The 24,064-nt window shown below is 40.4% G+C and overlaps 3 protein-coding genes across 4 annotated transcripts in view; all 3 read right to left on the bottom strand.

Moving 5' to 3' along the window:
* Positions 1-2,400: 2,400 nt before the first annotated feature.
* On the bottom strand, positions 2,401-7,057 carry LOC116329567 (cytochrome c oxidase subunit 7A2, mitochondrial). The gene is made up of 4 exons (XM_031751617.2): positions 6,934-7,057; positions 6,532-6,621; positions 3,021-3,105; positions 2,401-2,663 (listed from the first exon to the last, which is right to left on the bottom strand). Exons 1-4 carry the CDS (start codon positions 6,955-6,957, stop codon positions 2,608-2,610), a joined length of 255 nt encoding a protein of 84 aa, XP_031607477.1. The 5' UTR covers positions 6,958-7,057; the 3' UTR covers positions 2,401-2,607.
* Positions 7,058-9,942: 2,885 nt separating this feature from the next.
* On the bottom strand, positions 9,943-13,633 carry LOC116329569 (cell cycle control protein 50A-like). The gene is made up of 7 exons (XM_031751622.2): positions 13,116-13,633; positions 12,677-12,796; positions 12,467-12,574; positions 11,637-11,724; positions 11,307-11,453; positions 10,545-10,751; positions 9,943-10,411 (listed from the first exon to the last, which is right to left on the bottom strand). The coding sequence occupies exons 1-7, from the start codon at positions 13,356-13,358 to the stop codon at positions 10,218-10,220; spliced, it is 1,107 nt and encodes a 368-aa protein (XP_031607482.1). The 5' UTR covers positions 13,359-13,633; the 3' UTR covers positions 9,943-10,217.
* Positions 13,634-13,934: 301 nt separating this feature from the next.
* The window catches only part of LOC116329562 (filamin-A-interacting protein 1), a 52,337-nt gene continuing 42,207 nt past the window's right edge, over positions 13,935-24,064 (bottom strand). Inside the window, exons 5-7 of one of the 2 annotated variants that reach the window (XM_031751610.2) lie at positions 20,106-22,869; positions 17,842-17,899; positions 13,935-14,920 (exon numbers count right to left, since the gene is read on the bottom strand). In XM_031751610.2, the coding sequence (XP_031607470.1) occupies positions 14,880-14,920; positions 17,842-17,899; positions 20,106-22,869 (2,863 nt within the window). In that variant the 3' untranslated portion in view covers positions 13,935-14,879. Of the gene's footprint in view, positions 14,921-17,329; positions 17,900-20,105; positions 22,870-24,064 lie in introns of those variants that run through there. The other variant, XM_031751609.2, reaches the window with a different exon arrangement.

Below are 24,064 nucleotides of genomic sequence, written 5' to 3' on the forward strand. Positions count from 1 at the left end.
ACTAGTTTTTCAGCATCACTCTGAGACAGGATATTTCTAATTTTAGAGCTATTATACAAATGGAAGAAAGCAGTCTTACATATTTTTTTAATATCTGCATTGGAGGACATATCCTGATCAAAAATGACTCCAAGGTTCCTCGCAGTGTTACTGGAGACCAAGGTAATGCCATCCAGAGTAAGAATCTGCTTAGATACCATATTTCTAAGATTTTCAGGGCCGAGTACAATAACCTCAGTTTTATCTGAACTTAGAAGCAGAAAAATAGCGGTCATCCAGGTCTTTATGTCTTTAAGACATTCCTGCAGTTTAACTAATTGGTGTGTGTTATCTGGCTTCATGGATAGATAGAGTTGGGTGTCATCTGCATAGCAGTGAAAATGTATGCCATGTTTTCTAATGATACTGAGGTCCTTGCACTGAACCCTGTGGAACTCCATTATTAACCTTCAGTTAATTAACCTCAGTGTGTGAAGAGGACTCTACATTTACATGAACAAATTGGAGTCTATTAACATATATAATTTAAACCACTGCAGCGCTGTACCTGTAATACCTACAGCATGCTCTAATTGCTCAGGATATTATGGTTGACAGTATCGAACGCTGCACTGAGGTCTAGCAGGACAAGCAGACTCAACAGAGATGAGTGCACTGTTAGAGGCCATAAGATCATTTGTAACCTTCACTAAAGCTGTTTCTGTCCTGTGATGGGCTCTGAAACCTGACTGAAACTCTTCAGATAAGACATACATTAGCATTTCCACCATGTTACTCTTTGAACTCCTACAAGTAACTGCGGCTTATGGGAAAGCTTCAGCCCTGGTTACCCACCAAACTATTCCCATTCACTTGTCCCTGTCTGGTAATTATGAATTCTTTGGGTTTGAATTTCCTTGTGCTGCTCTGACTCTTGGACATTCATGGCTGAAAGCCATAACATTGAGTAGTTTTACATCAAGATCTGGCAGAGGTGTTCAGAAAAGAATAAAATCTTTCACCTCACTGACTGTATGACTGCTACTGATTGTTTTTATGTGGTGTACCCCTTCCCTTCAGCCGTTTGTGCAACCATCCTTACTGGAACAAGAGGCTATGAAGAAATCTAGCTTGGATTTTCTGGTTACAGGTATTATACATCCATCTTCCTTTCCTCTTGGTGCTGCTTTTTTCCTTGTGGCAAAAATGAATAATACACTACGGCACTTTATAGATTACTGTGGAAATATGTCTAACGCAACTAGTCAGTTCCAAATTTTGAAACTACAACATTTTTCCAAACTGGATCTCCATAAGGTCTATCACCCATTCCACATAAGCCAAGTGGATGATTTTCTTAATGATGTAATCTTTTTCATCAATGACATTCTTAATATTTCCCATAAGTTGGAGGGAATCAGTCAACAGGTGAGGTTAGTCTTGCAAAGGCTCTTGGAGAACAGGCTGCATGTGAGTCATTTGTATGCTGACCAAATGTGTATTTAGTCATGAAAAAGTACCCATTTCCCATTTTTATGGTGTGTCAAAGAGCTGTTTACACTTAGACTTTTTTCCTATGAAAAAGATTCGTGTTGTGATTCCCATCAGACTCAGATGACATGCTGAACCTGGCAGAAGTTCCTGTACTTACAGAAATCACACACAGGGACAGACTTCTTCGCTAACTACCCTGCAGCTCTCACACAGCAGGTTTTGATTCAGTTTTTTTGACAGGCCCATGTGGTCAGGCAGCGCTACTTTAAGGCATCTTTAACACGCTAGAGAAACGTTATTTTCACTCTCTGTGAAATTTCAATCTTTTTAAATGTTGCTCTTTAACAGAGCCGGAAAAACTTAACACTAAAATGTGGCCCTCATAAAGATAGGAGTACAGGAGCACACATTCACTACCTCTACCAACAATCATTGCTTGTTGATTGGCAGGATTTATGGAGAAGTGTTAGCAGTGACCAAGACTGGTTTTAGAATATTTAGGATTTTTTTTCTACATATGAAAAACACAAAATTCTGTTTAATAAAAGTGAGACATGGTAAGACAATGTGCCAAGTGTGGATTACTTGTCGTACACATTATAAATTTACTGTCCGATGTACTCTCTAGTGCACGCTTTACAAAATAGCAAACAAAGGCTAGAGGCTGAAGGCTTTATATAACGTTTATTAACTGTGAGAAGCCAAAATTGTGACAGAGTGTGAGATTTAATTACTTGTGCAGGTATTAAGTTTAAAACTCTATAAAACTGAGACTAACGATGGGAAATCCTCACACTAGAGGAAAAAGGTTTACGTTTGCAGAGCCTCACATTGCTTTACTAATAGTTTAAAGTTTAATTCCATTACTTCAGCAGCTTTTCATAGTTCACCACCATCAGAAAACTGAAAGGAAGAGGCACGAGCAGGTTCTTGGTCATGAGAGGCATTTCTTTATTGATCCTCAGGTCACCAGAGACTACGAGAAATAAATAGTGATCCAATGAACACCAAAATAGAATCGCACCACGACATGAAACGCGGTCCGGCACAGACGGAGTATTTTCATCTTCTTACACAATATAGAACAGCTGGCCGGTTTTTGGAAAGTGGAAGTAAACAGCTGAAGCAGAGAAGTTATTTCTTCTGAGGGAAGGATGCCTTCACCAGCTCAAACAGCACATATCCAACACCTGGAAGGAAGAGCAAAAAGACGAGGTTTAAAATGGATTTCAAAGTGCTTCACTAAGGATACAGTGTCCCATTATTTTCCAGTGGATCTGTATCCTCATATGTACTACTTCATGTTCTGTGGAAAGAACACCATTTGTTAATAGCAGTAGGAGTTAGCATTACTTAATCCCAGCAAGATTATTTTATTTGTTTATCTGAAAGGTATCAAATATCAACTACCATGGTACAAAACTTGTGTACCACCTGAGTTTAAATTATCAGGCTGGATTTTTCAATTTAAATAAAAACTAGAGCAGCTCATGAGGTTCATAAAGTAGCTCAGAATTTAAAGCAGTTACAAAGACAGGTGTCCTTACCCAGGACGGTGAGTGCCATCGTTGTCCTGTAGAGCAGGGCGTCGCCACTGCCTCCCTTTAAATGAACGGGCATACCGTTATCCTCCTGCAACAAAAGGTGGAGGGGAACAATCAGGTTTGTAAGCCCTGCTTTAACCAGAACTCCTCCAGACATTGACAAAGATTAAACACAGTGAAGAGCAGCAGCAGTTTGCATGAAAGCCTGCTGATGAGGTTCCTACTAAAATGGTGATTCACTGTGATTGTTACAAAGTGAGCATCAAAAACAAAAGAACAACTTTTCAACCTCTCTCTCTCTCACACACACACACATATACATATATATATATATATATATATACATAAAATTTGTCACAATAAGGGTGTTTTATTATATAAAAGTGATATATATACACTTCTATTCTGACATGGCACAAAGACTTTTGTTTTACACATTTTGGGGATTTCACTGATCTTTTCCCCCACTTCTAAATCACCATACCAAAGTGACGTAACATAACCATAATGTTCATGTCCATCAGGAAACTGGGTAAGTTAGAAATCTGCATTTCATATAAAAATGTTTTAGAAAAAACAAACAATTTTTGTTATAAAATAACCTAAAACAACAGAAGAATACTTTTTCCCCAGAAAATAGGAATTTATCAAGAAAAAAGGTGGAATAAAGCCCTCGCTTTTTTAACTTTGTGTCAATAAATAAATCCACAAAGCAAAAATAATCTTTTAAAAAAGTTTTGAAGCCAACATTTACCAAAATCACCTCTGATGCTTTAAAAAAAAAAAAAAAAAAAAAAAAAAAAAAGGAATCTGGTACTCAGATCAAAGTTAACATTTAAAAATAGATCCACTTTCTTTACAGTAAATCTTTAAGATATGTTAAAAAATATTAAATATATCTACACAGGGGGGTGTTTTAGGATATTCATTTTTATCACTGGTCTGATTTACAGATTGAAAATGGACCTTTTGAAAGTTCAGGTCTAATTTTGTCCTCTTGTATTAAAGTATGCAATTATGTTTGCAGCTCTTTAATCATACACCACATCAGAAGTAGCAGACTGGAGCAGCCAGCAGCAGTGCAGGAGAACAAACCAGCCAGAAAACTAGTTTGTTTAGTCTGCAGCACACAGTGGAAGCTGTTCAAATCATCTACATGTTCTTCATTTTCACACCAATGACCTGCTTCGGCATCAGCTCGTCCTTTTCCTGAAAACTAAAAAACTACTGAAGCCCAGCTAGTGCTGCTGTTAGCGGCTGATTTACTGCAGGTTAAACATGCAGAATTAGTACTCCACTCAGTTCGGAGACTTATCTGTGGAGCTAAACTGACTGAGGTGTCCTCATTAGAAGAACCGCTGCTAAAGAAAAAAAAAAAATGCACCCTTCACCACAAAACTGCAACAAGAACACATAAATAATAATCCATCTTTATGTAGACAGACTGGACACCAAAATCCGACTCATTCAAAATTTAACACAAAGAAAACCAAGACACTCAGATGGATGCTCGTCTCCACACTGCTCAGAGACTACAAAAACTGTTTTAATGTCAGATCTCCACAATTTAAAAAAATAAAAAAAATAAAGATTTAAGAAAATTTCAAGAATCGTGTACGTTTTTGCAATTCCACAAATCTTAAATGAACATTTTATTCACTGAGGATTTCTGAAGCTCAAACTGAAGTATTTACTGAGTTTAAGAACACCATCCAAAAGTGAAAGCAAAACCAACTAAAAACAGCTCTGACTAAACATTTCCAGTAACTGCATTTTTCCCCGTTCTCCTCATCTACTTCTTCAGGGTTTCCTCCACTGTCCCATTTTATAGCTACAGAATAAATAAGCTGAAAGGAAAACTTTTAGCTTATAGTAAAACTGCTTGTTTAGTTTCATTCTGTCATTTCTTTAAAACATTGCTGCAGGCTGACTGGGCATGCAGAATTTACTCTACGAGAATTTTTAAAGTTAAACTTACTCCTTATTCATGCCATTTATTTTTATGAAACCAGAAGTAATTAAAGGTATTGCCTTCATATTAAATACTTTATCATTTAGGCCAGATTAAGAGCTTTTAAGAACATCTTAAAGATTTGTAAACACTGAGAGGTGTCACAGGTTTTTAAAGTGGTATGTTTAGTTAATTTTTTTAAGAAAAAGTCTATAGAATCTCATCTTAATAGGTCTCAACTTGATTCACTTGCAGCACCAGATTTTGGCCAGCAGAGGTCACCATTCAAGCTTGCATTTAACACTGGATCAAGACATTGCTATTTTTTAAGAGCCAATTTAAAACTTAAATTCAGACCATGACTGAAAGCTTGGATATTAAAGGTTTTTGTTTTATTTATTCTTCTCTGTGCTTCTGGCCCTAAAGCAAATCTGATATACAGAATATACAACATTGGTTAAAAAGAAACCGTTACACTGTCCAAATCATGATTTCATGGTCTGAATCCAAAGTTAAAAAAAAAATAAAAGATCCAGATTATTGACTGCAGCTCTAAGGGGACTTTAGCTTCCCCAAGCTTTAAAAATGATTGATCCCAGATCACGTTAGGAGCGCCTGAAGGTTGACGTTCAGATAACAGAGTACACACCAAAACATGAGTCCATGAGAATATATTTCCTTTAAAATAAACACCTACTGAAGGGAGTTAACAGAGCTTTGGGTTTTTGTTGTTTTAAGTCAATGACACAAGTTAGGTGGGTGAATGTTGAGGGGCTTTGGTGTCCTCTGACTCTTTCCTTTAGTTGCTAAATTTAAAATGAACATAGAGCAGATCTGTTGTCACCAAGGTGACTCCATGAAGGTCAGCAATCACTGTCTGAAGGCCATAAACACAACATAAAGATACGTGCATTTTGATTTCAGCTCCAAGGCCACCTCACACTGAAGGTGGATCGAGAAAATGCTCCTTAACACATTCATTTCTTAAAATGTTCATTAGGAATCATACGGTACTTTTGATTAATTACATATAATTGATTCATTTTACAGAAAATATGCTTAACTGTGATAACTGTGATAAATATCTACATATATGAACAGATGTCACACCGGAGTGCCCTTGGATACCCCCCCCCCAAAAAAAAACTACATTAAAAACTTAAAGGACCTCCAACTTATATTATTCAATGTGGATCCCTTGAACTAATCAACCAGATTGAACACATTAACACTTCCATCATCATTCATCCATATATCAGCTTATTACATAGACACACACACACACACACACAGGAATTAATTTTTTGACATATTAGGAAGTTTTCAATGTTCCTGTATCCTCTAAAATTTCCCAGCGGACTCCCAATACCAAGACATGAGGTTTGGATCACAGGACAGAGTCTTAATTCAAATAATAATTAATATTATAGGTATACAGGAAGTAGGAAACGGTCGGATTCTTAATTAGAGGCCGACAACAGAGAAACAAAGGAGGCCTTCGATGATGACACAGGGTTTTATGAAGCAGTTGGAAATGCAGCGCTCTGTCTGTGTGACCTTTACCTGGAACACCTTCTGTTTCTGGGGCACTTTGTTCTCAACCTGCCGCCGGACGGAGCTGGAGATGCTCCGCCGCGCCACCTGCTGAAGCGCCTGGAAAATAGCAGCACACCAGCAAAGTCATCCCACGCACGAAGGACACGGAGAAACACTCATTTAATGAAAAGATAACCACCCAGTCTTGAATACACCGAAAACAAACACCGAGAGGCCAGACAACACCGCTAAATACAACTCCTCTGCAAAGCTAATGCTAACTCTTCCCGGTGTTGACCCCTGCTAACCATTCTAAGCTAAATATAGCCGATTGTTTTTATCCCGGTGCCTCATCCATCGCATTTATCCAGCTCACTAGTTAAAAAAAACAACACCCAAGAGAAACTTCTAAATAGAAAATAAACTTACATAAAATTGTCTGTACATGCTCATCGTCCGTCTACACTCCGCTGTCTGTCACAAGGGCACAGGAAACCTTTACTTCCGTTTCCACTGAATTCTTCTTCGCTATCATTAACTGTGCTCATGCCGCGCGCTGCTGCCCCCTACATGAGCGTCAGGTACCCACAGTCAAGCATGAGAGCAGTTTAATCAAACGAAATTGTAGAATTTAGAATGAATCGGTTCATATATTAATAAATATATGATATATATTATATAATATATATCATATATTAATAAATACATATATCCATTAATAATAAATTATGTCAAATATGAAACATCATATTTGCTTTCTGTTAAAGTGTAAATGGCATTTTTTTATGTAACTTGTTTCATTACACATAAACTCAGTGTGTTAAACATAAGAAATAAAAGAAAACTAAAACTTTAAAAAGAAATTAAATACACACACAGTACAAGGTCCCCACGTGAGGTCGTCAAGACCACCAAATTCCGTCTTGTTCACTTGATGGAGAACCTCTTCTGGTCCCTCAACACCAGCTCCATAACTAAGAAAGCCCAACAGCATCTCTAGTTCCTGCAGAAGCTGAGAAAAGCCCATCTCCCACCATCCATTCTCAGCACCTTCTACAGAGGGACTAAAGAGAGCATCCTGAGCAGCTACATTAGTGTCTGGTACGGTAACTGCACCATACCAGATTGCAATACCCTATAAAGGATAGTGAGAACAGCTGAGAGGATCATCAGAGCCTCTCTTCCCTCCATCACAGATACCTATCGCACCCACTGCATCTGCAAAGCCACCAGCATTGTGGAGGACCCCACGCAGCCCTCACACACACACGTCACACTGCTGACTTCTGTCAAGAGGTACCAGAGCATTCAGGCCCTCACTGCCAGACTGTGAAACAGTTTCTTCCCACAGGCCTTCAGATTCCTGAACATTCAGTGACCTGACTGACACACACACCTTCATACACGTCACTACCTCTGCACAATCTCATACACACACACACATGCACAGCTTCATACATCAAGCTATTTTTTTGCACAACTCACTTTCATTGTTGTAATTTTCTATATTCTTGTGTCTGTATCGTTCTGTTCTGTCTGGTGTTGCACTGTCTTTGTTTTGGGTTTTTTTGCAATTTTTGCACACTTGCACTTTATGTATTCCTGTGTTGATTGTCTGTTATATGTTATATGAAGCACCATGATCTTGGAGGAACGTTATCTCGCTTCGCTGTGTACTGTACATTGTTGAAATGACACTAAAGCCACTTGACCTGACTTTAAAAATTTGAAAAAGGTTTTTGGACCTTTGCAGAGACCGTTGTAACTGATCTCACGTCAGGTAGCTTGTCCCAAAGAACAGGACCACAGTAACTGAAAGCACCCTCCTCTCACTTAGATCTAATTCTGTGTTGAACTAGGAGCCAGCAAAGTGATACAGTACTGGGGTAATAGGTTGGAATTTCTGTCTTCCAATGTGTAAAGACTCCGCTGCTGTTGAACAAGCTGAAGTTACATTTAGTTTGACCTAAACCAGATTTTCACCAAACTGGAAACAGCTTGAGAAAAATAAAAATATTTCCACACTTATCATTTCCAGCTGACAAATTAAAACAACTCATCTTTTTTTTTTTTTTTTAAATCACAAATTTATTCTTTTAAAGCAAAAACAACAAAACAAAGGTGAAGTATCAAAAACACAAAAGTCAAATCCAACCACACACAAATGCAGGTAATAAATTCATTTCTATGTTAAAAATAAAAAGTATAATATATCTCGGCACATTTGAACATGCAGCATCTATTTAACAAGCAGGTGGAAGCAGCTGCAGCTCCTCGTAGCTTAAAAATGGCTGTAAAACGACATAAATTCACTCGTAGCACAGAAAACATTTAATCACGTAGTGCTGAGTCATGCTGTGCTGTTGTTACTGCATGTAAACGACAGTGGATGAAACTACGCATCAGTGCACATTTCTCTGGATACTCACTCAAATTTAAACCTGTTTCAGACTCTGCAGCCCTGAGGTCTCACGTGCAAATACTGGCTTTACTGTAGCAAGCAAACATCTCATAAAACTGTTCATGTAAATACAAAAAATAAACACTCTTTTTTTTTTTTAGCTGCAGTACTCTGTGTGTTCCCTTGAAATTGCTACAACACAGTTAAAGCGCAGTTAAAGATTTAGGACAACGACAAAAAGGAGGCACAAAGACAAGCCACCCATTCAACGCCGTACCAGAACCAATGAGGGGCAGAAAGAGACCGCGAGAGGGAGTCAAGTTACACTAAAGTTTAAAAATTAGCAGAAAAAATAATAATCACTAAACCAGAATACAGATTCAGTAATAACTTTAATAAAGATTCAGTAATAACTTTAATACGGTTTAATACGAGGGCTTTTGTCCACATTAATTTACGAGTTTGTCACGTAAAATCATAATTTTTTCCCCTCACATTTGCTGTTTTTTTCTCCCTGTAAATGTCTATGTTCATTTACCATGTTTTCTCTCATAAATTTGGCCATTTACTTTTCTCACATTTGAACTTTTTTTCCCTCATAAATCTGATGTTATTTTCTCAAACTATCCAATTCTTACATTTTTTCTTGTAAACACAAGTTTTTTTCATGTTAATTTGATATTCTTTTTCAAATTTGCCCATTAAGTTTTTTAGTTTTTTCCTTTAATTATTTTTGTCATATTTGCACATTTTGCTTGAACTTGCCAAATTTCTTTTTTACATTTTCACATTTTGACAGTTTTCTCATACGTTTTTACTATTAATTTTGCCACTTTTTCTGGTAAATTTACAACTTTAGCCACATTTTCTGCCTTCAGTGGGCCTAACACACCATCATACACCCGAACAGCTTGGTGATAACAACATCTCAGCAGCATGCAGCTCACACACTTATACTCCTGCTCACTTCCACTTCACCATCAGAGATCCTAAAGTGACGTAAAGAACTATCCAGACTCATCCCTGTGCAGATTTTATTTTTTTTTTAATATCTGAAGAGCCTGGCTGGGCTTCAGGTCGTTCTGCGTGCTGACTTGAATCTCTGAATCAATCGTTTTTGTTAGACTTGTATAGTTAGAAGAGGAATGAGCAAATTTCCAGCTGATTTCTTTAAGATTAGCATTTTAGTGACTTTAAAACATGAACTCTGCACTACAGCTGAAGATCAATCTACCATCGTCACCCGTTTCCTCGGATTAACCATCGCATCACATTTATGGCGGTGGAGGCGAGCCGGAGCGCAGCTGGCACCTCAGTTTGAGATGTTAGCGCTGTTGTTGCGGTTGCCGTATTTGTGGTGGATGACCAGCAGCACGACGCCCAGGAAGAAGCAGACGGAGCCCACGGTGATGTAGGCGATGCCCAGGAATGGGTTCTTGCCTCCCATCCAGGAGATGGTGCTCAGGATCATCCGCTTCCTGCCCTCAAAGCTGCGAACAGGGTAGTCTGGTTACATCTGGTTAAAGGTACGACAACCACTTATTTTTCTTTTAAACCTTCATTTAAATTTTATAACAATCTGTTTCTGTTTTTTTTTTTCCATGCAGTTTTGATGTCACGACTTTCACGTTAAGGATACTGTAGTCCACCACTAAGGTGTAGTTTCCTCGGGGCAGCGTGGGGGCCATATTGTTGTTCTTTTGGATGATGCGGTAGAGTTTGCGGAAGGTGGGCAGGGCGGCAGTTCTCATCCACACGATGAAGTCCTCATTGATGAAGCCGTTGTTCTCCGGATCAGTGTCCAGCTCGTAAACGGGCCGGTGCCAGTTCACCGGCTTCACTGTTCCTGAGGTGGAAGTTTAAAAAAAAAAAAAATAGACGTTGGATGATTATGTTAAAAGTGGTCAGAGTTTCTGATATTGTAATATTACTAGTATTTACTAGTAATATTAGTAATAGATTACTATTAAACAATCAATCAAATATATTAAATAATAAAAATCTATCTAATCTAACCACACAATAAAATATAGAAAGTGTGTTGTTAAATTATAAAAATTCAAATATTAAAAACTAATTAATACAATTAAAAAAAATGTTACTTAATAAAAAAAACAAAAATGTAAAAAATAAACGGTAAATAAATGCAGAATTTATTTCTGTCAGTCATCTATATTTACTTCTAATCTTATTATGGTGCATGTTACTGCATATTCATCTATTTATTGGGCCACTTTTAGGTTTATGCTTTATTTCAGCTGCTTTATTTCCTGTGTTTATAACACAGTGCAGCTCTGTGCACAGGAGAACAAATCCGTTTATAACACTTGTCTGTAATAAGAAAAACAGACAGCCTCTCCCTCAGAGAGAGAGTGCAGCAGACCTCACTGACTGGCGATACCTTGAAAAACAGCCGTGAGGTTTGCGTTGTTGCCTCCAGGGTTCCTGAACTTCACATGTTTGTCCGTCCACCAGGCAATTCCTGTGGACGTCAGCAGGATCGGGACACTTGTGCCGTTGGGGTCATTGTAAAACAGCTTCAGAGTGTCTGCAAAGAGAGCAAAGGTGGCTGATAAGAGAAAAGTGAGTCCTTTAAAGACGCCTTCACAGAAACTGATCCTGTGATGGCTGCTCTACAAGGCCACCATAATCATTTACTAATAGCCATTTTTTTATGTTTTCTTCATTCTCTCTTTGTTGTTAATCTGCAAGAAAAAAAAAATGGTCTCACCGTTAAACATGCTGTTGGCGATGGCCCCGCACGGAGCAATTGGCTTATTATCAACGGAAGCATATGGTTCACACTCCTTGCTGGGCTTCTGTGAAAGACGGAGACGGAAAAGGTGACGAGAGAGAAGTGGCAGCACGTAGCGGCAGCATTTAGAGCCGTAAGCAAGGATATAACCCAGCAATAACCAATTAGAACTTCCTCTAATGTCCACTGAGGCTGGCTCCTAAGGTGACACAGTCCCCACAGACTCCTATGTTAAAATGTTCAGTTTTAAAGCAGAAATGAGAATGTTTACAGTCAAGATTTTAAAAAAATAAAATAATGCATTTTTGTCTTTCTGGACACTTCATAAAAATTTTACAGGATGACACCCCTGTAAAATTGGGGGCGTAGCTGCTTTGACTGATAGATGTGCTCACACAGGCAGCTGGAACAATGTGTTTGTGCTACTGTCTGAAGCGTGTTTAATATTATCATCTGACAAACGTTTTGTCATCCTCTCCCGTTAAATGTGCTAATGGACCACTTAGGCCCAAGTCTGGGCTCCAGGTTTGGTTCTCCATACTTGTCTTCAAATGTTGAGATCACAACCATGTTTTGGTTTTGGTTTGTTTATTTATTTATTCACCTGTTGCTCTTCGTTTCTTTGGCTCATGCCTGAAAATTAGCGTATATATCAAAACTAAATATGGTTTTGAAATCTAAGTTTTAACTGCATTTAAACCCATTTTCCCTTGTTCTTTTCTTGGTCTGTGACCTAAAACATTTTGGCCTTGATATGAGTTCACCTTCTCTTTTTTACTGCTCGCCATCGGACAGGAAGCTCCTACCTTGAGGGAATCAATGTTTCCGTTCAGCTGGCTGTCATCTCTTGACTTCACATAACGTCTGTGATTTTGGTAAAAGTTGGAGAGGCCGTAATACATGAAGACGTTGCTCTGTTTGATCGAGAGAAACATGTGTAAAGGTTAGCTTAATCAAACTGGCTGCTGCTAGGCTGTAGTCCTGAACGTCTGCAAAGGGGAACGGATGCATCTTACCTCATAAGGCTGATCCAGTTGGAAGGGGATTATGCAGGTGCAAGACTTCGTGTTGTTCCAGCTGAAGTTCTGTGCACAGTTGTAGCAGGGACTGGACGTGTCATCTCCGGTGTAATCGATCTGTAAGCACGAAGAAAATCAATATAATAAATAAACTCAGTTACCTCAATATATTTCATGATACTGACAGCTTTATTTATTTAAGATCTGTGAATGAAGAGATATTCAAGATACAATTATATCAGGAACATGAGCGTTTTGGAGAAAATGTCAGTAATAACAGAATCATTTAGCTCAATAAAATGTTAAACCCTGTTTTGGAAGAGCTTTACTGGATGATGATCAAATTGTGTTTATGCCATTTGATGGGAGTTACACTATGTGGACAAATACAATATTAATACAATACTCGTGACTAAGAAAAAACAACTCAGCTTACCTCAAACTCCTTGATGTTGTTGGACGTCACGTACAGGCCGATGCCGATGGGGATGAAGATGAGCCCGATGATGAAGAAGGCCGGGAGGACGGTGCCCGCGGTGAGGATGGGCTGCCACGCGGGGAGCCTCTGCTGCTTAAAGGCGGTGTTTTCGGGCTTCTTGTTCCGCAGAGTCCCACCACCGGGTCCAGACACGGTGATGTGACCGTCCTCGTCTTTGGCGCTGTAACTAGACGCCATCATGACTTCGGATCTGTGATTTATCCAGCTGACGTTAGCAGGCTAACCGGCTAGCTTCTCGACGACAGTTGTTTTTAAAAGGCGCTGGTCTTAAACGGCGTCGTCATTAGCTTGTTGCTAATTTGAGTGTTAATTATGCTCATCAAAGTTTTGTTAGTTCATCTCTAAACCACGGAGAGGATAGCTAAAAACGGCTAGCACTTCCTTTCCCGGAAGTGTACAAACAGGTTTGTCAACAACACCCAGTGACGTAACTCTTGTGGTGGCTACTGCTGCATTCAGCGCCCGCTGCTGAAATAAAAGATTCAGTCAGTGCTGTATTGAAAGGACACGTGAACTGGTGTAACATAAGAAGATGGAAATCTGTTGAGTATCTAATTACAATTATTTTATGCTACGAGTGATACAGCGATGGTTTTATTATTATTTCTTGCTGGAATGGCGAAGAATTGAATTCAATTTCCAAACATGAAATTAAGATTTACGTGAATCACTTAAAGGCATCGTTATTAGTCATACAACGTCGAAAATCAGAAATAAGTCTTTAATTTCACTGTTGGTAGAATTTTATTGACAGATTTAATTCTATCAGCATGAAGAAGTTCTTCACTGAGAATATCCGTGTGTGTGAATAAAGTCTCAGAAAGCCATCACATAGGCTTCAAACAGCATACATGTATATTGAAAAAGAATAGCAAAAAGCAAGATATTCAAGGATTCGAATTGAAATTTCCAAGCACTGTATGCATATGTTTATATCCACATAAATAATATGGCAAATAAACCATCAGAGACACTGTGTGTCATTCATTATCTTCATGTCTTCTGCAGGATATTCAGCAGCTTTCAAAACAGGTTTGTTTGTTTTGTTTTGTTTTTATTTCATTTCATGTATGTTTTAAAACTGATTTAGCAAAAAAGAAAGAAAAGAAAGAACACTTCTTCTTCTTTCCACTGCTCCCTTTAAGGGTCGCCACAGTGGATTACCACAGTGCCTCTACATCATCCTATCTCATCCTATCATTCTCTTTCACACCAATCCTCTGTCCATGAACCTCTGCTCCTGCCTGGCAATACGGACTAAAATTGTTAACGATTTGATGCCAAATAATCATAAATGTAACTTCAAAAGCCTCAAATGTGTTTTTAAATATTTGTCATTTAAAATGTATTAAAGCAGGTAAAACAGCGTGCCAGTACACCTCACTGGGTTGAGCAGATACAAAGAAGCCACAAGGCGATTGCCCCACATCTGAATTAACTGAGTGTTTTCCCACTCCTCTCTCTCCTGGCTTCCCTGTTATAATAAAGGATAAAAAGCCCCCAAATAATAATAATTCCATTTTATGGTGTTAATTTATTCCACTAATGGAAGGTGTTTGTTTGTGAACACAAAGGGGGGGATGGGAATCATCAGAAGTGGGAGGTGTGACTGTTTGCATCATGTACTGAAGCTTCTGATTTTTTTCTTCTTCTTGTTTTTGTTGTTAAAAGTCTCCCATCATCTTCACCATTCTTCATGGCTCAGCGACGCCAGTTTACTGTGCCAGCGTCCATCAGTGAACCTGTGGTGAAAAACACACAGACACGAAAACCTTCCTTTTAGTCATCACGTTCCCCTTAGACAGCTCATCAGCTTTAGAGCAGGAGGCAGTTTCATATGTATAAAAGATTTTAGAAATGAAACATAGCTTTGTTATTGGTTTTGTCCAAACTCTACCTCTAACTTGTTTTAAACTTACAGCTTACATAAATTTTGTCTTTTCTACAAAACTTTTGTCAGCATCGGTTGCTTTTAACTGTGCTTCATAAATAAAGTTGTGTTGAGTTACTGAATGATTCACGTGTGCATAGGGTGTGAGGAGATCAATCAGTAGAAGCAAATGCAGGAGGAGAAATATCTGAAAAATGAGCACAACATAATATCCGTCAGAGCATCTCTATCTCCGTCTCAGGTAACAACATCGAAAATGCGTCTTGCTCTCTTTGGCATGAAAATATTGTCACCTTGATCTAAAGTCTGGAAAAACAGTAAAAATTTCTCATCTGCACTAAAGGTTATAATAGCACACATCGGAGCAACTGAACCACGCTATATAACAGGAGGCCAGACTCCTGTCCTGCCCTGCTTTCTGGGTTAATGAGGAGTGCAATAAATCAGCTGCATGGGTGCTGACTTGCATAAATAGAAGTGCACAAATTGCACCTACACTGGGCCTTTAAAGGGGCTACCTGTTAGATTCTGGATTGGTTTTAAAAGCCGCTGTACTGCCTCAGACTAGCTCTCACTCTTTTTCAATTCTTGACAATTTTATTTGTATCATCCTAGTATGATAATAAGTCTGTTAATCAGGAATGGCTGTGGCTCAGCGGGTGATCTACTGTTGTTCAATCCCTGGTATCCTTGGCCATGATACTGAACTCTCAGTTCCTCCTGATGTGCTCATCAGAGTGTGAATGTGTGTGAAAGGGTGTGAAAGATGTATAAAGGGCTCAAAGTGCTCAAATAGAGTAAATAAAGCACTTTATAAAAACCAGTCCATTAAATAAAGTGACAATATATATACTGATGAATCTGTCGACTTTTCATCTGTTTTATTTGAGTGTAGCCTAGATATAGTTGGATATATTATATAAATCTAGTTATAAATGAGTAAAAGAAGACACAATCAGATGAGTCAGACCTGTAAATGATTGTTAGTTGTTAGACACTGTAATGGCCGGCCCACTCCCAGCAGTTTTTCAGCTCTGCAGCTGGACTGCAGCAGAAAAGTCCTGCATGTTGGTTCTGAGTAGTTTTCTCTGAGGAGTGTGCCCGGCTCAGCCCAGCTATGATTTTCATAATCCTGTTCAGCCTCTGATGTTGTTCCCAGAAAGGACTTGATCCCCCCCCAAAGGACTTGATCCCCCCCCAAATCTCTAAGCAGCAGGCTCTGATCAGGAGGGTAAACATTGATCATGTTTACCCTCCTGTTTTCCAGCTGCAGTCTTTAATATCCTGGCATCATCCTCTTTCCTCCTTACATCAGCATATCTCACACTCTCCACCTTCCTGATTCACTCTAATTAAGTGGCAGCACAGTTGCTTGTTCAGATCACAGATCACAGCATCTCTCCACGTCTCCTGGCAGATTACACAGTCAGCAGGTAATTGTGTTTGTTGCTTTGTTCAGCCTGCGGTGAGACAATCATTAGAGGAAGCGTGAGTCTGCTGCTGCCTCACTGAGGCAGTTTAGAGATGTCAGATTTCTAAATGTGATTAGTTTCTTGCTGAAGTGAATCTCAACTCAGTCTGTTTATGTGCACTTGTCCACAAGAGGGAGGTGAACGCTCACAATGTGGACTAACACTCACAGGAGGCCGGTGTGGAAACCATTCTGAATAATGGCCAGCAGGGGGCGACTCCTGTGATTACAAAAAGAAGTCCGTGAGAAATGGGCCGACTTCACCCAGGTGAACACTTTCCTGATGAATTTATGATCTCAGCTGCTATTTATATATGATGCTCATTTAGTAAATGATCCTATTAGAGCCAAAGAGACTCACAGGTCACCAACTCATGATGTACCTTGTCCCTCTGTTTCCATGGTACCAGTATTTACAGCAGGCAACTCGATGCAGTGAACACTGACAATAAATCCCTTTACCAGATAACTTTAATTATCTTTAGTGTCAAAACTTTATTCATGTTTTCCTTTACTTCCCAGGCTGAGGTCCACATGCATCTTTCCAACTGCTCACATTCCCAAATGCACTTAAAACCGGAAGAAACCATTACTCTGCACACCTGTGATGAAGGCCAAATCCAGGCTACTTAAAGGTGAGGAGTACAAACATCTTACATGAAATGCATTTTTACTTCTACCCAGGATGTGGAATCAAGTTCAGAGAATTAGTTTTCGTGGTTGCTCGGGAAGCTGCACAGGCACCACGCAGTCACAAAGATGGAAGTTACGAAGCAAAGCCGTACTTGGTTCAGAGATAAATAGTTTTTATTTTGGTGCGTGTCACAAACAATTCACAGTCAGCGCCTCGGTTACCGGAAACCTCCATGAGCTGCGGTGAAATAAACATGCTATAAAAATATGATGATGGCATTAAAAATCTGAACCATCTATGAAGGAGCGTCGAGATGGAGTTAATCAAATCAGCAAAGCTTTCTCATGCAATTAAATTACATGAATATTATCTGAAAACATGAGTGGTAGCACATTAAATGACGTTTGTAAAGCTAAGCTGTGGTAAAAGGCAACATCACACACAGTCCCATAGTGAATGCACACAGATGTGTTCTGCGTCTCTATTCTGGCAGCAGATTTGGGGATTTGGTGGTGAACCGGCCCTCAGCTCTTTCCTGCTGCCGCAGAGGCCAAGCCACACACGGTCGGCTTCCTCAGCTCGATTTTCATCGCGTGGCTCTCAGCCCGTGACTCTAACCTTGTCACCGTGGACACGCCCAGGACCACCTTGCTGCTTGGTTTCATACCTTTTGACACAGGGATCCGTGTGGCGGTGCTCCGACTGCACTGCACATCTGCACCGGGCTAGAAAAGGAAGAAGGGGGGAAAAAAAACAGACAAAACCAGCATGAGGCAGAGACAAGGATCTTTTAATCGTTTTATTAACCGTGTCACTGATTTCACTAAAGCAGGGATGGTGAGAATGTGAGCTCCCCAGTAAGCATGCTTGGTGGCCCCGATACACGATCAGTGGACTGAGTGACGGTGGGTCATTTCGGGAGGGGGGGGGGACTCCTAACGATTAGGTACATAAAGCACGGTATTTTTCGGACCATAAGGCGCATTAAGCGAAACAAAACAGTCAGATAAGTCAAACATTACTCAACTCATTCTTCTTGCTTCCTCCACTTCCATACCATTGATTCATTAATGTTGAATTCTCTTGCAGCTGCTCTATTCTCATGTTGTTGCAGTATATTAATGACTAACCTCGTATTCTCCTGACTGAAGTTTGGTCACTGTGTTTACAGCATCCTACCATGCGATTGCATTTGTCCCTGACCATTGGGTACCCTCACGTTAACTTTTATTGAGTGGAAAAAAGTTAGCGTTCATCCTCCAGCTTCACTGTGTTTATGCTATGCTAACATAGTTGACACAGCCAGTGATCACGTAGCACATCATTATATACCAGCTAGCCCAACTTCAGTAACCCTACAACTGTCACTGCTGTTTAGTTTTCTGTCTTCATTTATGTTGGAAGTGATAGCAGAGCTGTACGTTTTAATTTTTTCAGAAATCTCTCAGTCAGAACATGATATATTACGTTTCGGTGGAAACTAGCGAGCTAACTTCCTGCTAACTTCTAACTCTGTTAAATTTAATAAATTCTGTTTTCATTGATGCCTGGATGTTAAACTTAATTGTTACACCTGGTAAAGCAGCAACGCTGATCATTTTATTAAAGATGAAAGAATTTAGACAGTTTTTAACTCTCAGTGATGCCGCAGTGTTCGTTTGACTTTGCCACCTGAAGCGGACGGAGTTTTGGACCCAGGTTACTCTGCGAGGCTCCTGACTACGATAGCCGTAATGCTCCGACAATCCATCAAGCGGTGCGGCTTCGTAGCTTACCAAAGTCGTATTAAAAAAATTTTTGACAGATTTTTCAGCGGCGTGTACACATAAAGTCGCTTCGAGGTCAGTAAGCACAACCAGAATTTATACATAAGGCGTACCGGATTATAAAGTGCACTGTTGACTTTTGAGAAAATTAAAGAATTTTAAGTACACCTTATAGTGCGGAAAATACAGTACACTGAATGTTGTATTGCTTTGTGATAACTTTTCCATTTCTGTTATATGATGATATTATGTAGTTCACTGCAGCTGGCGTTCATTATTCTGCACCTCTGGGCCCAAAAAAAATCAAGCCAAAGTACCACAAAACTGCAGTTCCTGTAGTGACCACTTGAGGCTGGCTCTAACGGTGAGTCAGTCAGACTCAAAGGTTAAAATAACAACTACTAACACACCCATTTGAGGTTTAATTATGCATATTTAATGGGGTGGTTTTGTTGTACTTAAATACACTTTTAGGAATCAGCTGTTTAGTTTTTAGCATCGTTAAATGTTAGTTTTTTTCTTTGTCCATCAGACCAGCAGTCATTGGGGTCTTTTTTGTGTCTCGGTTGTACAGGTATACTGTTTTCTTACTAATTCTTTATTGTATAAATCCTCATTTAAACATTTATTGATATCTTTTTTCAGGTAAAATTGTTTAGCAGTTTAACCTGAATGTCCACAAAACCAGATTTTCACCTGAATGTATTGATTTGACCAAATCAACGCTTATTGGACCTTTTCACACCAGTTTGTTGGGGTTATGTTGAGTTGACTTTGGTAAATGTAAATCTTAAGTGCTCAAAAGTCAAACACCTTCAGTGCTCAGTAGCTGCTTTAACTTAGTTTAAAAAAGTGAACTTGTCAGTTTGTAAATTTGTGCTTGTGTAGGAAAAGTCTCTCTAGAGTGTTGAGCAGTTCTGGGTAAATCATTCTGGGGTTAGTTCAGATTATATATTCACAAATTCAGTGTTTAATACCTGGACAGAGTGCTATCTAGGAAGCACAGACCACCTGTTTTCATTTTGAAACATTTCAGAAGCAACTGAAACGTAAAAAATTAGAAACATTTCAGACATTGCTGGAAACAAAGAGGAAGATATTCATGCCTCTAGGTTTGTATTCAGGGAAAGAGACAGATGGAGGACATTAGAGCTAATGATCTCACCACTGACTGTGTCGGCCTGGAGGCGGCCGAGGTGATGGGCGTGATCGTTATGCTGCTTGTCATTTTGCTCGGAGTGGTTTTCCCCATCGAGGCTTGGCGTGGAGAGCGGAGAACTGTTCCCGTTTCTCTGCTTTCTGAACTCAGGCCAGTTGGCCTGAGTGTCAGCACAGGACTGCTGCAGGCCTCAGACGGCCTCTTAAACTGTGGACCCAGGTGTATGTGGATCTTGTTGTCCTCCGTTGTGATGATGTTGCTGTTGTATTTCCTGACAGGTGTAGTTCCAGGCTGCTTCTCTGGGGTCACCTTGATTACTGTGCGGCCTGTGGAAACTTCGTGAGGCTCAGATAAAGCGCACGCTTCAGCCACAGGGGTGGTGCTGACCGTGATGATGGACACCGGTGATTGATGGCTGCTCCCGCCATTCCTCTCTGGACTCTTTGCTCTGGAGATGGTGGTGATTGTGACAGGAGATTTGGATCGATTGAGACCTTCCATTCTGTCACAGGTTTTGGTCTTTGAGGTCACGGTCGTGGGTTTAGGGACGATTGTGATGCGGGGTTTCTGAAGACCGAGAGTCGGGATGATGGTGGTGCTGGAGAAGAAATCTTCAGCTCGGGGGCTGGTGATCTCCAAGGTGGCAGTGCTATTCCCGTGATCCGGCGTCACTCGGATATGAAGTGGCTGACCCGGTTTTTGGGACATGGTTGCCTCCGGTGGATAAAGCGAAGAGACCCCATTGGTCTTCTCAGGAGTGGTCTGAGTCAGTGTGATGGCCTCCTTCCTTTTCATCCAGGGTATCCAAGACTTTTTGGCTCCAAGTTCTGCTGAAGCTGGAGGGTATCGTTCGAGAACTGTTGGCTTCTTGAGACTGTGTTGCCTGAGGTTACTCATCAAGTGGTTCTCCTCAAGAACTGATTTCCGGATAAAGCCCGCTGCCGTCTCATCCTCCGCAGGCTCGCTGGCCATCACATCTGTCTGAACGGCTGTGGAGGTAACTGGGACATCCACCATCCTCCTGCCGTTCATGCTGGGCCTCAAGGCACGACTGTACCGCTTGGCGGCTTCAAGCTCCTTGTTGAGGTTCTGCATTTCTTGGCTCATGCTCTTATTCTTCTCTTCTGCCTCCATAAACCTCTGCTGGAGGACAGAGAAGTCAACCTGCAGCTGGGAGAGCTGGTCCTCTTTGTTCATCAGCTCGTGGATTTTCTCCTTTAAAGCCAGAACATCTGCCTGCAGATCTTTGGTTTTGGCCTCCTCCATCTTGCAGCGAATTCTCAGCTCAGCCTCAGGACTCATGACTTCTCCTTTCTCTATGGCTTTGTTTCGGGCAATCTGACTTTTCATCTCTTCCAGAAGCTTTGAGAGAGCGTTTGCTTTATCCTGCTCTGTCCGGAATTTCTTTTCAAGCAGATCATACTCATCTTCGGTTTTCATCAAATCTCCCTCAACAACCTCAAGATGTTTGAGCCGGCTCTTCAGTCTTTCGATTTCTAGCGTGAGCTCTCTTACTTTGTTGTCTTCTTCTGGATTTTGGTTATTTTCCTTGCTGGCCCACTTTCTCTGCATTTCCCTCTCAGTCTCCTCGTGTCTGTCTATCGTCATCTTCATCCCACTCAGCTTGCCATTTAGCTCCCTACACTTTTCCTCTTCACCTGCCAGTTTATTCTTTAACTCATCTCTCTCTTTGGTAAGCGTCGTCACCTGGATCTCCATCTCCGATTTGAATTTCAGAACTTTTTTGCTCTCCTCTATCAGCTTCTCTGTGACCTCTGTCACCTTCCCCTGCTCTGCTTTGAACATCTTACTTAAATCATCACTTTTTAGCTCCTCCTGTTTGAGTCTTTCTGCCATGTTTTTGCGTTCATCTACCAGAATAACTGTGAAGGACTTCAGCTTCATGAGCTCGTCTTTAAGGGTCATTTCTGCTTTTTCAAACTTGGACTCTGAGGACTCGAGTTCCTTCATCCGGGTTTTCATCATGTCCAGCTCACCGGCCAAATCCTTCACGACGCGTCTCTCTTTTTCCAGGTTTGCGTGAAGCTGTGAGCACTCCGTTTTGCTCCTGTTAAAGACAGCCTCCAGTTTCTCCAATTCAGCCATTCTCTTCTGGAGTTTCTCTACTTCCAACTTCAGCTCCTTGCTGTGGTTCTCCTCTTCCTGCAGCTTCTTCCTCAGCTCCCTGCACTGAGTCTCTGTTTTGGTAATCTCCTCATCTTTGCCCTCCATCTCCAACACTTTCTTACGCAGATTCTCTAGCTCGGCCATGAGAGAAGAATTCCCACACTCTCCTTTGCTGATCTTCTCCCTCAGCTCCTGCAGGTCCTCCTCTGATTTCTGCAGAACTTTGTTGCTCTCTTCCAGCTCTTCAATCTTGCGTGTCAGCCCAGCCAGCTTCAGCCTCAGCTGCCGGCTCTGGGACTCCTGGTTCGCCAGCTTGGCGGTCATCTCCTCATGCTCCTGTGTGAACTTTGCTGCTCTCTGCTCTAGTTCGGCCTCCAGCTTTAGGACGTTCTGGCTGCTTTCCTTGGCGGTGTCGCTAACAGACACCAGTCGCTGCTCTTTTTCCTGAAGCTTCTGAGTGAGATCCTGGATCTTCTGGCTCTGCTGGTCAATCTGCTCGATGTGCAGCTGCCGCTCGTCTACCAACATCAGGGCAAAGGACTTGAGCTTCACCAGCTCTGCTCTGACCTTCTCTAGCCTTCTGCTGTGCTCCTTGTCCTTACGAGCCTGGTAAGCCTTCTCCTGCTCCAAAAGCCTTTTGAGTCTGAAAAAGAAAGACAGTGAAAGATCTTATTTGATCTCTGCTAAAAAAAAAAACTGTTGGAGCACTTGCTTTCATTGACCAAACATGAATTGTTTGTAGAGTAAAAAAAGCCAATTCAATTTAATATATTCTTGGGATGGTAGTCCAAAAACATCCAAGTGCATAAATGCCACCTATGAGATGGCAGTTTAATTTTTGCCAATTTAATTTTTCAGTAAGTTGCTACATTGGGTTTGCACTTTTTAATGTAGTTTGTATTTGTTTCCTTAAAAACAAACAAAAAATAATGATTATTATATACTCAAATGTGTACGTATGTAAACACATCTATGGGCAATATATAAGATGTTCTTAAGAGGCATTATAAAACACACTCACAGCCATCCCCGTCATACGGACATGCAAGTCTCAAGCATCATCTGCATCTCCTAAAGCTCGTATTTCTGATCAAATAGATAATTTGTCATTTGTATATTGTACTTTAGTTTTGTAAGTGCACAATATTGTTTTTAGTTACGTTTTCCGTTTCTCAAAAGTGAGAATAATAATATTTTTTTTTTTGGTCTACTTTTAGTTATGAATTCCTTTTTTCATGTCATTTTATTCCAGGATTGTTTTACCTCTGCGAGTTTGTAAAGTAGATCAAGTCGAGTAGAACTTTTCTTTTTGATAATAAACATTTTCCATTCTGTGTGGCTACATTTTCAACTCATCTCCCCTAAAAATTACAAACTAATAGTTGCCTTTCATTTTTATTCTGAACACAGTTTGCAAAGACGGGAAGGTAAATGGAGCAATTTCACAGATTTAAAAAATGGCATCAGCACAGCAGCACAGCACTGCACAGTGGCCTACAAAACTGAGAACTGAGCTTTTATTTGTAGATGTTTAACTGATCTCTGCAGGAGTCCCTGCAGGTCTGAGAAAGACACTTTACAGCAGTTACATAAGACACTGGGATACATCAGCTGAGCACTGGATCAAAAGACAAACCTCCAACCTCTATGCATACACCTTCACAACTTTATCCTCCAGGGTCAAAAACTTCTTCCCCTCCAAAGTGAACTTACCCACCGGCTGGGCTGCAGTGCTTGCTGATCCATCTCTGAGGGTGTTTTTAAAAGTTGAGCAGCAGCCAGACTACTGCTCAGCGTCTCCTGAGGGGGGGGGGGTCAAAGAGGGAAGGGAAGGAAGG

This window comes from Oreochromis aureus, linkage group 15 (genome assembly GCF_013358895.1).
Source record: "Oreochromis aureus strain Israel breed Guangdong linkage group 15, ZZ_aureus, whole genome shotgun sequence".
In the NCBI taxonomy this organism is placed as follows: domain Eukaryota; kingdom Metazoa; phylum Chordata; class Actinopteri; order Cichliformes; family Cichlidae; genus Oreochromis; species Oreochromis aureus.